Below are 15,005 nucleotides of genomic sequence, written 5' to 3'. Positions count from 1 at the left end.
GCTGGCTGACAGTAATAGCCCATAAATCAAGGTCAGATAAAATGACTGAATACAAGGTGAGATGAAAGGTGCATCTCCATCCAATCACTGCTGAGAGACAGACATGAAGAGAGTGCAGGGAGAGAGGGAGTGCATCCATCCCTCTTCCAATGAGAGCAGCCTGCTGCGTGGAGCCTCGTTCCCTCCCAGCGATGATGTAATGTCATGAATATTGAAACAGTTTGGCTGGTGGTCGGGAGGCGCTCGAGTCAGCATCCCTTCTGCCTCCCCATCACCACTATCCTCCAGCATCCGATAAAACACCAAGAAAAGGTAAGAATTAATTTCTGCGTCCGTTTATTCCACGTGGCAATCTGTTTTCTTTGAAAACAGACGCGTGTTTTGGATGAATGTGCCAATTAAAACCTGTATGAAGGGCAAATGTCTGACTGTGGTCCACGTTATGTTCTGGACTGTTAGGCCTACAGGGCTGGAGGATTTACTGTTGCTGCCTTTAGTTTTTTTTAAATGTAGAAAACAACCCGGGAAGTAAATAAGTCGGTGCTGAGTTGAGGTTTTGTTTTTTCTTTTTTATTCCATGATTGAACATTGTTTGGGTTCTTTATTCAGGGGGGAGATTGGGTTTGCAGTCGATTCTTGGTGCTTTTAGAACCAAAGGGAAAAAAGGAAAAGTGTTGAAGGTATAAAAGATAATATGACTATTTTTTGCGACTATTTTTAATCTTCACCTTCCATCCATTTGAGTCATCAGTTCTATGCTGGATATGGGAGGTAAGATGACTGCTGGCAGGACTGTGGTAATCCTACAGGGCTAGACCACAGATAAGAAGCATAAAGCATCCTTGGGTTGTGTCCAGCTCGGTCCAGACTAGAGGCAACTCAGAATCTGCTCATTGTCAACCCAACAGGCGGCGGAGTTGAATTAGTTGGCTCCTCATTCAGGTGGAACAGCCAATGACATTGTCTTGCTTTGCTCATTTACCCGTTGCCCTTTCGGTGGTGCACATGACGCAAATGTGGATTGTCTAATTGCCCAAGCGGCAGCTGATCACATATATCTCATCAGACAGGGACTGAATGGCCGCCTGCATATCATTGGTGGTCACGTATTCTCCACATCTCCAGGCGCTTTCCACTAATTAGCCTCATTTAAAGAAAAGCCTAATTGAATGGTGCATCCACAACCACATTATTCCCTTTTTCCAGTGACTTTCTGTCAACTAACTTGGACCTGCAGACAATTTTATATATTCAGTGTAAGAATAAAGGTTGAGTAGTGATTTAAAAGCCAATTGTTTCCAGCCGCAGGCATAAAGTGAAGGGGATGGATGTTGTCGAGGATGATCTGAGCCTTTGACACCATGATGAACCCATCCTCTGCCGAAACGCCGCGGCAGCCAGACAATAGCAGCCGGAAGCAACAGCGGTCGTCTTCCCCGGCCGGGCTCAAAGACGGCGGATCTAAAGCTGCACAGAAGGGCAGCAGCTCGTCAAAGCCCATCACGTCAAAACAAGGATCAGGAGGAGGAGGAGGAGGAGGAGGAGGGGGAGGAAGAAGCAGCCGAGGTCATTCTCCCGTTTCCACAGGCAGGGAGCGGCAGGTCGGCGGGGCTCCGTGCGTCAGAGGCGCGGCCGCTGTCCAGGCTCCTGGTGCTGAAAGCCCGACGCAGAGCAGGCCCGCGGCGGCAGACGACTCCCCACGCACCTCCGCCGATGCCCCGTCACCATCCAGAGCGGACCAGAACCGCGTCGTCTCCGATCAGCCCTGCGCATCCAAATCCCCTAAACTGAGGAGCAAAAATCTGAGGGGATCGGAGGCCACGGCGTCGACGAGCGGCAACAAGAAGAGCTCCAAAAGCACAGTGGGCTGCGGGCCTGGATTCTGGAAAGAGGGATGCTTACAATCGGAGCTAATACAATTCCACTTAAATAAGAGTTTGGGGAAGAAAGGGACAAAGATGCAGGCGAAATCAGCATCTCCACCGGCCTCGGAACCGGAACTGTCCCCAGAAAAGGACAGTCCACAACCGGCTCCACAGCAGGACCAGAGGCTGCAAGAGGAGATGGAGAGGCTGGAGGATGAAAACGAGGACCTGAAGGTAAATTGCCAACATTATCTGTATGTCATGGTCATGTTACAGCATCAGCTATTGTCGCACCTGTTGTATTTCTATGCATCCTGCTCAGGAACACTGCATACCAATAATGGTGTTGGCACTGTCCGGCAAAATACTCTTAGGATGATTTCAGTCTTGTGCGTTTTCTTTGCATGTCTGCGTTTTTTTTTTGTTTTTTTTTTTGTTGCTAGAATGAAATTGAGGAGATGAGGGCAGAGATGGATGAGATGAGGGACACCTTCTATGAGGAGGATGCCTGCCAACTGCAGGACATGCGCAGAGAGCTAGAGCGAGCCAACAAAAACTGTCGGATCCTCCAGTACAGACTGAAAAAGGCTGAAAGGAAGAGGCTTAGGTTTACAGAGAGTGGCCAGGTGGATGGAGAGCTGCTCAGAAGTCTGGAGCAAGACCTGAAGGTGAGTGTGGGATGAGTTCAGCAGCACATCTGTGTTTATTATTAACATTATATTTCTGAGTCTCATCTTGATTGCTCTTCCAGGTGGCAAAAGATGTGTCTGTACGCCTGCACCATGAGCTGGAGAATGTGGAGGAGAAGAGGACCAAGACAGAAGATGAGAATGAAAAACTGAGACAACAGCTGATAGAAGTAGAGGTCACCAAACAGGCCTTACAGAATGAACTGGAGAAAGCCAAAGAGGTAAGGACTGGAGCAAACCATTACCTGGAAACAAACATAACATAAAAGTACCTGGTGCCTTGGTGGATAAATGAGCTTTTATCCTTATTTTATGATAATTAAGTTAATATTCCATTCTTAAATTTAATAGAATATAGAAATGACAGAGGTATCAAACTCATTTAGTTCAGGGGCCACTTACAGCCCCATAATTGATCTTAATGAGCTGGACCATTAAAATAATATCATAAAAACCTATTTAAAAAAATAAAAGTGTAATTTTAACAATATACTGCCTCAGTTTTGTATTTACTCAGGTGCATTATAACTTACAGGTCACAGTTGATCTCCAAATGCACAAAATATTTAGTAACAGACATAATATTATCAAGATTCCACTTGTTTTTCTTAAGGAATTTCAGGTGGTTCATGGTTGTTTATATTATTCACATTTTTGTGAAAGGATAGTTTGTAAATGTAAACAGTCTTATCATGTAATTAAACTTTTTTTTTTTTTTTTTGCACTAAAACGGTCATCAGTGGTAGATTATTATGCACTTATTCTATTTGTCCAAGCCACATGAAATCAAAATTAGCATTATGAGCCTTTCTGAGCTACAATGAGTTTGAATATTTTCAGTGTCATTTTTGCATTTCACGAATTCATCCCATGGACCCTTTGGTGGGTCAGTTTTGGCTGCATGTTTGACACCCTAGTCTATGGACAAAGATTTAGTCTTTTTAGATCTTAGGACATACAGTTGTGGGAAAAAATGATGAGACCACCCTTGTTTTCTTCAATTTCTTGTTCATTTTAATTCCTGGTACAACTAAAGGTACATTTGGTTGGATAAATATAATGATAACAACAAAAATAGCTCATTAGAGTTTAATTTCAGAGCTGATATCTATCCATTTTCCATGGTTTTCTTGATAATAACCCAAATCACTTCAGTTCTTACATCAATATCTATGGCATTGTGCTGACAAAAACAGTGCTTTTAGACATCCCATGTTTTCTTTTCTGTCTGTTTTAGTCACATGATACACAAAGGAGTTAATACTTGCTTGCATAACCATTGTTTTTGATGACTTTGGATGGTCTGATAATTTTTTCTGTGACTGTACATACTCAAGCTTTAAAGTCAGAGCTATTTTTGTGGTGACTTACAAATGAATTTTTCTCTACTTTTAACCATTTCTTATAATATCCTGTGCATTTTCAAACATAAAGAGAACAGCAGATGTAACTCCTTTTTGGTCCATTGTTGCATCTATAAAACATTATTGATCTAATTTGCAATAAAATACTATACTTGCTTTATTTCCACTGTCACCCCTTTGTCACAAACCATATGTCACTGACCACCGTTCACTACAGTACTCTACAGCTAAAACCACATTCGTACTCAGAGAGGCAGGATTACTAGAATATTTTACCAGAAATCTTCTTGAGGTCTCCTTTAAGCGGTCCTGTTTTTCCATTACTGAGCCTTCAGTATTCCATAAATCTGGATGATATCACTGCCTTGAGTAAGAAAGCAGGGAGCTGATGATGATGATGATGATGTAACCACTGTTTCCCTGCAGCTCTCACTGAAGAGGAAAGGAAGTAAGGAAGGGCAGAAAGCAGAGAGAAAGACTCCACAGACTCCCATTGAGGTGAGTCAGCATTTAGAAAGTTGTAAACATCAACTAGAGATGGTTAATAAAGGTTGTGTTAGTCAAGCAAGTGCCAAATTGAAACACATGTAATATACAGAACTCTGAAAAGGTTTCAACTGTATTATTGAAAAGCATAACTATTAATCCATTACAAAATGTGCCGAGGCATTGCAATTGGAGCGTGCATTTTAACCACAGAACCACAGAAAAATACACTGATAACTACTTAGCTAAGTGTATTGAAGCTTATTTTTCCATTCTCTTTCAGGAGGAAAATGAGGATCTGAAATGCCAGCTAGCCTTCATCAAAGAGGAAGCCATATTGATGAGGAAAAAGATGGCAAAGATTGACAAAGAAAAAGACAGACTGGAGCAGGAGCTGCAGAAGTACCGCTCCTTCTACGGGGACGTGGACAGTCCTCTGCCCAAAGGCGAGGCTGGGGGGCCTCCCACCACTCGAGAATCAGAGCTGAAGCTCCGTTTGCGACTGGTGGAAGAGGAGGCGAACATCCTGGGGAGGAAGATTGTAGAGCTGGAGGTGGAGAACAGGGGACTGAAGGCTGAGCTGGACGACATGAGGGAGGACAGGTACTGAGTGCTTATTTATTATGGCCTTGATTATTAACCTATGAGGACCCAGTACTATTATTTTGGCAGTTCCCAAATCAATTTTTCTCTCTATTTAACCTTTCTAAAATGATTTTTCACCATTTATTATAATATTACCCTCTGTATTTTTCATTTTTTCCAGTGAAAGTCAGGTATTTTCCTATATTTAATTCAATGACCATGTAGGTGTTCATAAAAGCTCAGATTAAAGTTGAGGGTTATTAGACATAGACATACTTTATTACCTCCGCCAAGTGTAACAGCGGAGGTTATGTTTTCATCTGGGTTTTTTCTGTCTGTCTGTCTGTCTGTCTGTTTGTTTGTGTGTTAGCAAGATAACTCAAAAAGTTATGGATGGATTTGGATGAAATTTTCAGGAAATGTTGATACTAGCGCAAGGAACAAATGATTAAATTTTGGTGGTGAGTGGGGAGACTGATCTGTCTTGGCAGAGGTCTGTGCTCTTTGAGTGCTTTTCTAGTTTGTTATTAAGATTTGCATCAAAATTAAATTACAATGCAATGGCTCAGTGCACAACAGGAACAATGACAGTCTTTATATAGAATGATAAATATACATATTAAAAATAAAAAAATAAAAATAGAAAAACAACTTCAATTATATCAGAAACAGAGAAAACTGAAGACAAAGTGACTTTTTCAACAAAATATATCATTAACTAAACATAAACCTAGTGTGTCCATCCATTGTCATTGATCCAACTCCATGGGTTTTACTGGAGAATCAATGTTGTAGAAGATGACAGTGTTTCCATGTTCAGTACAGAGCCCACGGACGTCCAAATGGGTCATGTCTGATGACCATGAAAAGACATTTTACACCAGTTATTGACATGTATTAATAGGATTAGTGAATCAGAAGATATTAAACATTTTATATCAGTTGATGATTTTGGTAGATGGTGGATGCTTGAGTTTTTATGTGTTAAAGCAGCAGCTGATTTCTTGAAAGTTGAAAGAGCCATTTATGGAATGGAAAAGTACTATGTGAAAAGAACAGATACAATCCCCAAAGCTCTAATATCTGCATTCATTTATTTATTTTCCATAACCACTTAATCCCCTGGGGGGTGGCAGGGGTGTTGGAGCCTATAAAGTGAAGGCGGGGTACAGTTTACTGCCAGTTTACCACAGGGCTACTTCTGCATTAAAACATTTGAAAACAATGCTATAAAACTATGTTATTACATGTTAACAAATGTTTGTAACAATGTTCAAAATCCAAGAAATCCATAACTTTATTCAATGTAATAATGTGATTTGGTCACCTGTCAATGTAACCCTATCCCCTTTATTAAAATTAATGTTTAACTTACTGCAGCTTATTTCATCTGTAAACATGAGTCACATCAGATAGATTTTATTGCCAAATGGAATTAAAAACAACCACTTACATGATCCCATGCTACGTCACAATGTGTTTTATTGTTATCGTTTTGATTGAGGGACCCCTAATGGCAGAATTCATGAGTATAGGAAGAAAATCCCCCTGATGTTTAAACCAATCTGTAGCCTATTCTATTGAGAAACAATGTTTTTTTCAAACAGATTAAAAATATGCAGCTGTATTTTCAACAACTCTTCTTTTGCTTTGTCACTTCTAGTCTGGCGGCAGCTGGAGTGGACGGCTCTGGCACTGGGGGTCAGCAGTGCAGGGAGCAGGGGGAGGCCCTGTCAGAGCTGAGGCAGCAGCTTCAGCTGGTGGAGGATGAGGCCGAACTTCTCCGCAGGAATTTGGCTGATGTAGAGGAAGAAAATAAAAAGGTAGCTCAGAAAAGTACTAATTATGTCACAGATAGGTCCTAGTTAGTCTAGATCAGGGGTGTCCAAACCTGGTCCTCGAGGGCCGGTATCCTGCATGTTTTAGATATTTCCCTCTTCCAGCACACCTGGTTCAATTATTGATTGGCTCATCATCATGTTCTGCAGAAGCCTAATAATGATGTAATGGCTTCCAGGTGTGATGGAAGAGGGAAATATTTAATACACATAGGATACCGGCCCTTGAGGACTGGATTTGGACACCCCTGGTCTAGATAGTCAGCCTATCTGTCTGAGACTGATTTGTGTTTTTTCCTAATTAAATCAGAATCAGAATGAATTTTATTGCCAAGTACATATTCACATACAAGGAACTTGTCTAGGTGCAATTGGAGACAATTCACATATATTTAGAAAATAGAAAAAAGTATTTATTTAGCCTCTATTTAACCAGGAAGTCCCTTGAGATGAAATCTCTTTTTTGACCAGAAATTAAAAAAAATAGCTAAATAAATAGATAAATAGAACATAAACATATAAAAATACAGAGGAATGTAGAAAATGTGCAATAAGGCATAATTAAAGCATACTTATTAGTAGTAGTTTAGAGGCTATTTGCTAGAATGTGAATTATTGAAAATGACAGTGCTCATAACAAGTTTTCATATTATAGGTGACAAGTGAACTTAACAAATTGAAGTACAAGGCGGGGTCCCATGAAGCTGGTTCAAGACATGGAGGAGGTTTGTTTGATTTGATTTTATTTTCAGTCTCTTTTTGTAAGTAATTGTAAACAGGAAACAAAACGGTTACACTGCAGAAAAAGTAATATCTCTCCTTTAGCTGAAGAAATCTGTGGCAGATGAAAAATGAGCTTCGTAACGCTTCCTGGAGCTGCACATTAAAGTCTCATTTACTGTGGTGTTACATTTTTCAAGTTATCTTTGTTTCAACTCCAGGAGGAGCTGACCCCGCTAAAGTGGAGGCGCTCCAGGAGGAGTTGAAAGCTGCGCGTCTGCAGATCAATGAGCTGAGTGGTAAAGTCATGCAGCTCCAGTATGAGAACCGGGTGCTCCTGTCCAACATGCAGCGCTACGACCTGGCATCCCACCTGGGCATCCGCGGCAGCCCTCGGGATAGTGATGCTGAGAGTGACGGCGGACGGGACGACGACACCCCATCCGCCTCAGCCTCATCCCCTCGCCTCCTCCCACCTCATCGTAAGCGGGAGGGCCCTATTGGAGGGGAGAGTGACTCTGATGAGGTGAGGAACATCCGCTGCCTCACCCCGACCCGCTCCCTTTACTCACCTGTGGATAGCCGTTTTTTATCCAGAAGCCTGAAGGACCGGCAACAGATGATAGATATCCGCATCGAGGCGGAGAGGCTGGGCCGGACCATCGACAGGCTCATCGCTGACACCAGCACTATCATCGCCGAGGCCCGGGTGTACGTCACCAATGGAGAGCTGTTTGCAAGGCTGGATGAGGATGAGGAGGGTGGCAGGTCAGAAACATTCACTGCTTCTCATTTCTCATGTTGTATATCCTCAGTTCCTCTGGCATCTTACAAACACTGGATGTAAGGAAGACAGCAAAGGCAGTAGGCATTTAACAAAACAAGACATCCATAACAAAATGCAGCTAATTAGTGCTACATGAAATGGAATGTTCTTGATGTAATAGTTTGATGGCACCAGCTGTTTGAATATTATAGCAGTTCAACTGGATGCAGTTTATGTTTAACCCTGTAAAGCCTGAACCATTAAATCATTAACAGAAAATTCCAGTTCTTGGAAACCAGAGCCTTTATTGGTCCTTCTGAACAACCAAAAATTAAATTTTTTCAAATATCAATTTTCATGTATGAGTTTCAATTTTGTATCATATTTGATATATCAGGTCTCAATGCTAAAATATTATTCTTTTTGAACAAACAAACAAAAACATAATACAACACAAACATGTCTAACAAATTAGTAATTCCTTTTCAAAATTGGTAAAGTTCTGCCTCCTTCCTCATTAATGACAATCTTGTAGTGTCACTGGAAAGGCCTCTTGTGAATGAATTCCTCCCCCCTGGTGGCTTATCTGAGTATTGCATGTATCTAATTGTATACATCAGGTTTTTTAAGAAAAAAAAACATGACACTGATCATGTAGAGGGCTTCAAAACTCAAGTATCAGATATGATACATTTGGCGTTATGGGGTTAATACTGAAAATATAGGTTAAAGAAAAGACAGTGAGTCATCTCCTATATCTGTGTCCCATATATCAATTAAGAATGAAGAAGAATTAAGCATCTTTATTTGTCAGTAGGGTTCACACATGTTAACATGCACATGCACCACAGACTGAAACTGGTCTCCTGCCTTTAACCCATCACTAGGTCATGCATGCAGCACACACTTCAGACTAGGAGCAGTGGGCTCACCATATCTAGTGTCCGGGGAGCAAATAAGGGGTTTAAGTGCCTTGCTCAAGGGCACATCAGCCAACAACTCTCCACCAATCTGGGGAATTGAATCCATGATCCTTTGGTCTCAAGCCAACTCTCCAGCTATCTATACTGCAGCTGCCCCAAATAGTAGTGGAAAAAAGTTTTTGACATCCTTATCATGAAATATTTGTAGATTTGTGTTTCAAAAGGTGTGACTGCATCAGACAGACACAAAAACATGCATATGTTTTTATTTATTGACAACAAAGAAGAGTAAAATGAATTCCTGACAGTTTCAACATGTCACGTCCTGGGTGTGTTTCATTATCTTGCTGAAACATCCAGTTTTGACTTCGATGGAACAGAGTATGTGCAGAAAGGAACGTGAGGGTTTGGAGAATGGGACATAGACCTACTTAACAGAGTTCAATGACTTAAGTGTTTTTTTTTTCTTTAGTGTTACTTTTAATGCAATTTATTACAAATGCATTGGGTGTCTAAAAACATTTTTCCACCATTGTAGGTTTCAACACACTTTAGGACATGAACACAGACTATGACCAGGTCCTTCAACCCATAGACACTAAAGTAGTCTAAATACTGGACACACTGGGGATGGTATACTTATAGGTAATAAAAACCTTCTATTTTTAGATCAGTGTACCTCAGACTTCCTGGCTGTTGCATTTTGGCACTACTTACTTTTTGAACACTGATTATTATCTTTTTTGTCCTTTAGTTTTTCATGTATTCTTCCTCTGTCCTTGAGCACCTGATTCCTATATATACATCTGCATTTTGTGCCTACTATTGTTTTTCGTTTTTTTCAGTAGATACTGGACCCATTTTTCACAAATGATATTCAGTATGTTCTGAACATTCAGACACTTAAATGACACTAATCAGATAGACAGGTTAGGAAACACTTAACGTTGTTCAAAACCTATAACACAAATCTCTTTTAAAGAAGACAGTCATGATTCATTTAATACCTTCAGTACTAAGACTAGTGAGTAAAATATATGATGTTATTGTATTATTATTTTATTTTTCTTTTCTTACTTTTTCATGTATTCATTTGCTGTTCTCAACCTCTTTGACCGTGTCCATTTAGGAAACAGGAAGTGTATCCATTTCATTCCATTGGTGCAGTGTTTTATCGTAATTGTTGAGGATCTTATATCAAGGTGAAATGACATTAAGGGATGTGATTAGAACAACACATAAGGTGGCATTAAACAAACAATGAAGGTCAGAAATAATACAATTTATGATTACTAAATGAAGTCTGGTATTTGTAGTTTTGCTCTTTCTATGATTTATATCAGTGTTTTTCAACCTTGGGGTCAGGATCCCACGTGGGGTCGCCTGGAATTCAAATGGGGTCACCTGAAATTTCTAGTAATTGATAAAAAATTTTAAATAAAAACTTACTAATAAAAAATATATGGTGAGTTGAGAGAGACAATCACAAAACATAAAATACATGACAAACTGTGAAGCTGAAACTGAAGCACTGTGGTTCTGTTTATCTTTCAAATGTTCATTGTGGTCAGTTTCAGATGCTGCAGCTCTTTCATAATTCATAGTTTGAGTTCTTGTTTGTTCAGTATTCATTGTCAGCCTTGTAAATCTAAGATGGACTGACTGTACATATCCTGACCAAGGAAAATAAAATTCTCACTTTGTGCAGTAATCTACACCTGGTTTTTCTGCCTCCGTCCATAAAAATATACATAATATAGGCTAAATATCGTCTAAAATTAATGTTTATTTGCAACATAGTTTAGCAAACTATTACATGATCAAAAACAAATGAATTTTAGCCAAAAAAAAAAAAAAAAGTCTATGTTTTGAATGTCGAGGGTCGCCAGAAATTAATGATGTTAAAATGGGGTCACAAGCCAAAAAAGGTTGGGAATCACTGGTTTGTATATTCCAGTGTGTCACAGCTCTTTTATACGTTGTTGGTGCTGAAGACTTTCATAAAGGATGCACCTGCACATCCTTGCTCATCGCTCCTCTGACAAACCTCCCCTCTTTGCTCTTGTCACCTTGAGATGCATTTGAAGAATTACAGCAGCCTTCAAGATGGCGCTGAGATCAATTTTAGGGCGGAGGCGAGAGGAAATGGGGAGGCACAAAAACCTTGTCCCTGGTTAAACTACAGTACATCTGTGTTTTGCACTGTCTAACAATGCCTTCCAATTTGTGTTATTGTTACAGTTAATTAATGATTATTCCAATGAGTATAAACACACTCCACCTCTGCACCTCAGAATCCGAGAGCATGAGCTGCTGTATCGTATCAACGCCCAGATGAAGGCCTTCAGGAAGGAGCTGCAGAGTTTTATAGACCGCCTGGATGTACCCAGACAAGAGGATAAAAACGCAGAGGAGCCACTGTCTGTAAGATGATACCCATGAATTCATCATCCTAATTTCTGTTTTCCTCAAGATGCTGTTAATATACTGTAAACTAACTGCTGCTCTGTCTTTCTATCCTCACTTTTCATTTACCCATCCAGATGTTTCAGCCCATTATTTTGCTGATTCTCATTCTTGTTCTGTTTTCCTCACTCTCCTATGCCACTATCTTTAAATTGGTATTCCTGTTCACCCTATTCTTTGTTCTTTAAGGCATAAACAAAGTATATTATGTTAATCTATTTATTTATTTATTTATTCATTATTTATTCATTCATTCATTCATTCGTTTTACTTCTGTTATGTTGAACACATCACATAAGGTCACTCAAGGTACAGGATATTATCATTTTCCACGTATGACCCAAGACACTCATCTACTCAGATGCTTCCATCATTTATTGACGACCACACACCTTGGAACAACAGTGAAGTTATAGGTGAGTACGCCACCAAAACAGCAGATTATGTTTTATATAAATGTAGATTTTCTTGACCTATACAATCCTCATTATCACTGCTATCACCAAGTACTTGTATGTTTCCATTTTATGTGACTTTACACGTCTAATCCACGACAATATATAGACAAATATTGCGCTGTTTACGCAGGTTTTTCACCCCCATCCTGTTCGGTAAAAACCACATTTCTCCCATTGTGTTGATTTTGATTGTTTGATAAACTGGAGGATTAACTGTTCCTTTATCTGTGGAGAAAATTCAGAACCTTTTTAAGCCAAATAAACTCTTCAACCCTCCCCTCAGATTAGCTCGATAATGAAAGCAGACTTGCTTTTATGAGCTCATGAAAAATTGACTTTTTAGAGATATGTGGTTCTCACAGGACAGTGGCGCTACAAACAGGATGATCTTGTGAAATATGATGCACTGCAGTAGATACAACCACCCAGGAGTACATGAAGTCATTTAAAGAAGCTCAGTCTTAACCCATACTGACCCAGTGCTACTTTTGTGTCAGTTCCCAAATGGAATTTTCTCTATATCTAACCTTTCTTAAGTGATTTATCACTATTTTAAATCATTATTTCCTCTGTCTTCTGCATATTATCCCTATAAATTAAGTGTTTTCCTGTAATTAATTTACTGATCATAAAGGTGTACATAAAAACTCAGATTAAAGTTGAGGGTTATTATATCAAAAACAAAGAAAACTGCAGGAATGTTACTTTTTAAGTAAAATCTAACACTAATTGAACATAAACCCAGCGTGTCCATCTGCTGTCGTGATCCAACTCCATGAGTTTTACTGGTGAATCAATGTTGTAGAAGATGACGGTGTTTCCATGGTAACTACGGAGCCTCTGAACGTCCAAATGGGTCATATCTGATAAAGATGTTTTACTAAAAGGTTTGTGGCCACGTACAGATCGGTTTTGCTACATATGCTTAGGTTTTTTTTTTTTAATGATACGTGTCTCAACCTGGTACAAGAGAAGGGAAACTAGTTTAATTTATGATGATTGAAGAGATTATTAAAGTGCAACATTTCCTTCTAGAAATTAGTGTCCATCACTTCTACTGGGTAATTCAGACTCCTTTTTTTTGGAAATGTACCTTAACCCATAAAGACCCAAACATCCATCTGTGCCCAGAACCATCTACTGATCTAAAATGTTTAAAACCCATAAAGACCCAGTGCTACTTTTGTGGCAGTTCCAAAATGTTTTTTTCTCTGTATTGAGCTTTTCTTAAGGGATTTATCACTATTTATTATTACATTTTCCTCTGTATTTGGGACTTTTTCAGTGAACACCATGTATTTTCCTATATTTAATTCACTGATCATGTGGATGTTCATAAAAGATGAGATTAAAGTTGAGGGTGATTATATAAAAAACAGAGAAAACTGCAGAAAAAGTGACTTTTTAAGTAAAATCTATCATTAATTGAACATAAACTAAGTGTGTCCATTCACTGTCATGATCAGACTCCATGAGATTTACTGCTGAATCAATGTTGTAGAAGATGACGGTGTTTCCATGGTAACTACAGAGCCTCTTAACATCCAAATGGATCATATCTGATGACCATGAAAAGATGACAGACTGTATTTTACACCAATTATTTACATGTATTTATAGGATTAGTGGATCAACAGGTATTAAACAGTTTATCAGTAGATTATTTTGGTCAGTGATGGATGTTTGGGTCTTTACGGGTTAAACATTTACTGCAGTAAAATGCAACGTACTCATTTATACAGTAGCAATATGAATCTAGAAACATCATATATAACAAAACACTCACTGGGATCACTTTACTGCACAATGACAAATTATATTTTGCTGATAATACCTACATTTTCTTGTAGTGAAGTACTTCAACTGTTTCGTTTATCGCCCACCTGAAGTTGCTGAGATGATGTCATGTTATTTTTCTGCAGGATTTCCTTGTCTGTCTCAGTCTTCTGCTTCACTGTAAGATTATAACACAAATACATATGGGATTATAAACTTTGTAGAGGACGATATACTTCAGGATACTTCTTCTGCAGCAGTAGTCTGAATTCATAAACATCACACTCCATCACATTTTCTGAAATTGGACCAACTACCCTTCCTCCAAGTTCTGTTTTCTCCTTTATCAAACCAAAATGTCAACTTTATCTGTGACAAATTATCTATATATCCATAAAGTATTTACACTGGGGGCTCTGGCATTTTACCCTTATTTGGATTTTGGTAATGTGACATTCAGGATTGTGTAAAAATACCCTGGGGTGGGTCTGAAAATCAAGCCAGAAATGTGCTGATGGTGGATCTGTTTAACCAACGGACTTGACCACCGGGACGTGGGCGGAACCGGTCCACTTCTTTTCATCCCACCGGTGGGATGTTTGACGTCAGATATTAGAGCCAGCTGTGGACCGAGAGAGAGAAAAAGAGAGAGAGAGAGTGAGTGGGTATTTTATTCCCCTAATGAATGCATCATTTCAGCTGTAGGCTGTCGCTCTCCAGTTGTTTTAACTTAGCCACTGCATTCCAGCCCAGACTTCACTCCAGGTACTTCGCTGGCTAAAATAAAAGCCTTTCCATTATTGTTTCTGGCGGACTTTTAAGTTGCATTCAGGATTTTAGAAGAAGAGGTAGGTCTGCAGCCAAATGACACGTGTTTCGCATGTGGAAAATGTGTTGTGTTTTTTTTTTTTTTCTCCTCGCTGAAGCTGAGCAATGGCAGCCTGTCAGAAAGCAGAGAAAATGAGAAAAGCATACGTTTTTACGCATAAAAAGCTGTTCCATGCGACTTAAAAGTTTCCATACGAGCTTCCGGCTTCAGCTTGGTATCATCTGTGAAATGAAGTTGAAT

General features: G+C 39.5%; 1 protein-coding gene across 1 annotated transcript; it reads left to right on the top strand.

Moving 5' to 3' along the window:
- Positions 1-219: 219 nt before the first annotated feature.
- mtcl3 (MTCL family member 3) lies at positions 220-12,117 on the top strand. Its single transcript, XM_030157187.1, has 11 exons — positions 220-312; positions 1,303-2,099; positions 2,309-2,533; positions 2,617-2,775; positions 4,345-4,416; positions 4,688-5,007; positions 6,653-6,812; positions 7,483-7,552; positions 7,769-8,315; positions 11,531-11,660; positions 11,780-12,117. The coding sequence occupies exons 2-11, from the start codon at positions 1,362-1,364 to the stop codon at positions 11,888-11,890; spliced, it is 2,532 nt and encodes an 843-aa protein (XP_030013047.1). The 5' UTR covers positions 220-312; positions 1,303-1,361; the 3' UTR covers positions 11,891-12,117.
- The last annotated feature ends 2,888 nt before the right edge of the window (positions 12,118-15,005 follow it).

Source organism: Sphaeramia orbicularis, chromosome 16 (genome assembly GCF_902148855.1).
Source record: "Sphaeramia orbicularis chromosome 16, fSphaOr1.1, whole genome shotgun sequence".
Classification (NCBI taxonomy): Eukaryota; Metazoa; Chordata; class Actinopteri; order Kurtiformes; family Apogonidae; genus Sphaeramia; species Sphaeramia orbicularis.
Note: the sequence above shows the minus strand (reverse complement) of the source record. Positions and strands in the feature narration are given on the sequence as shown.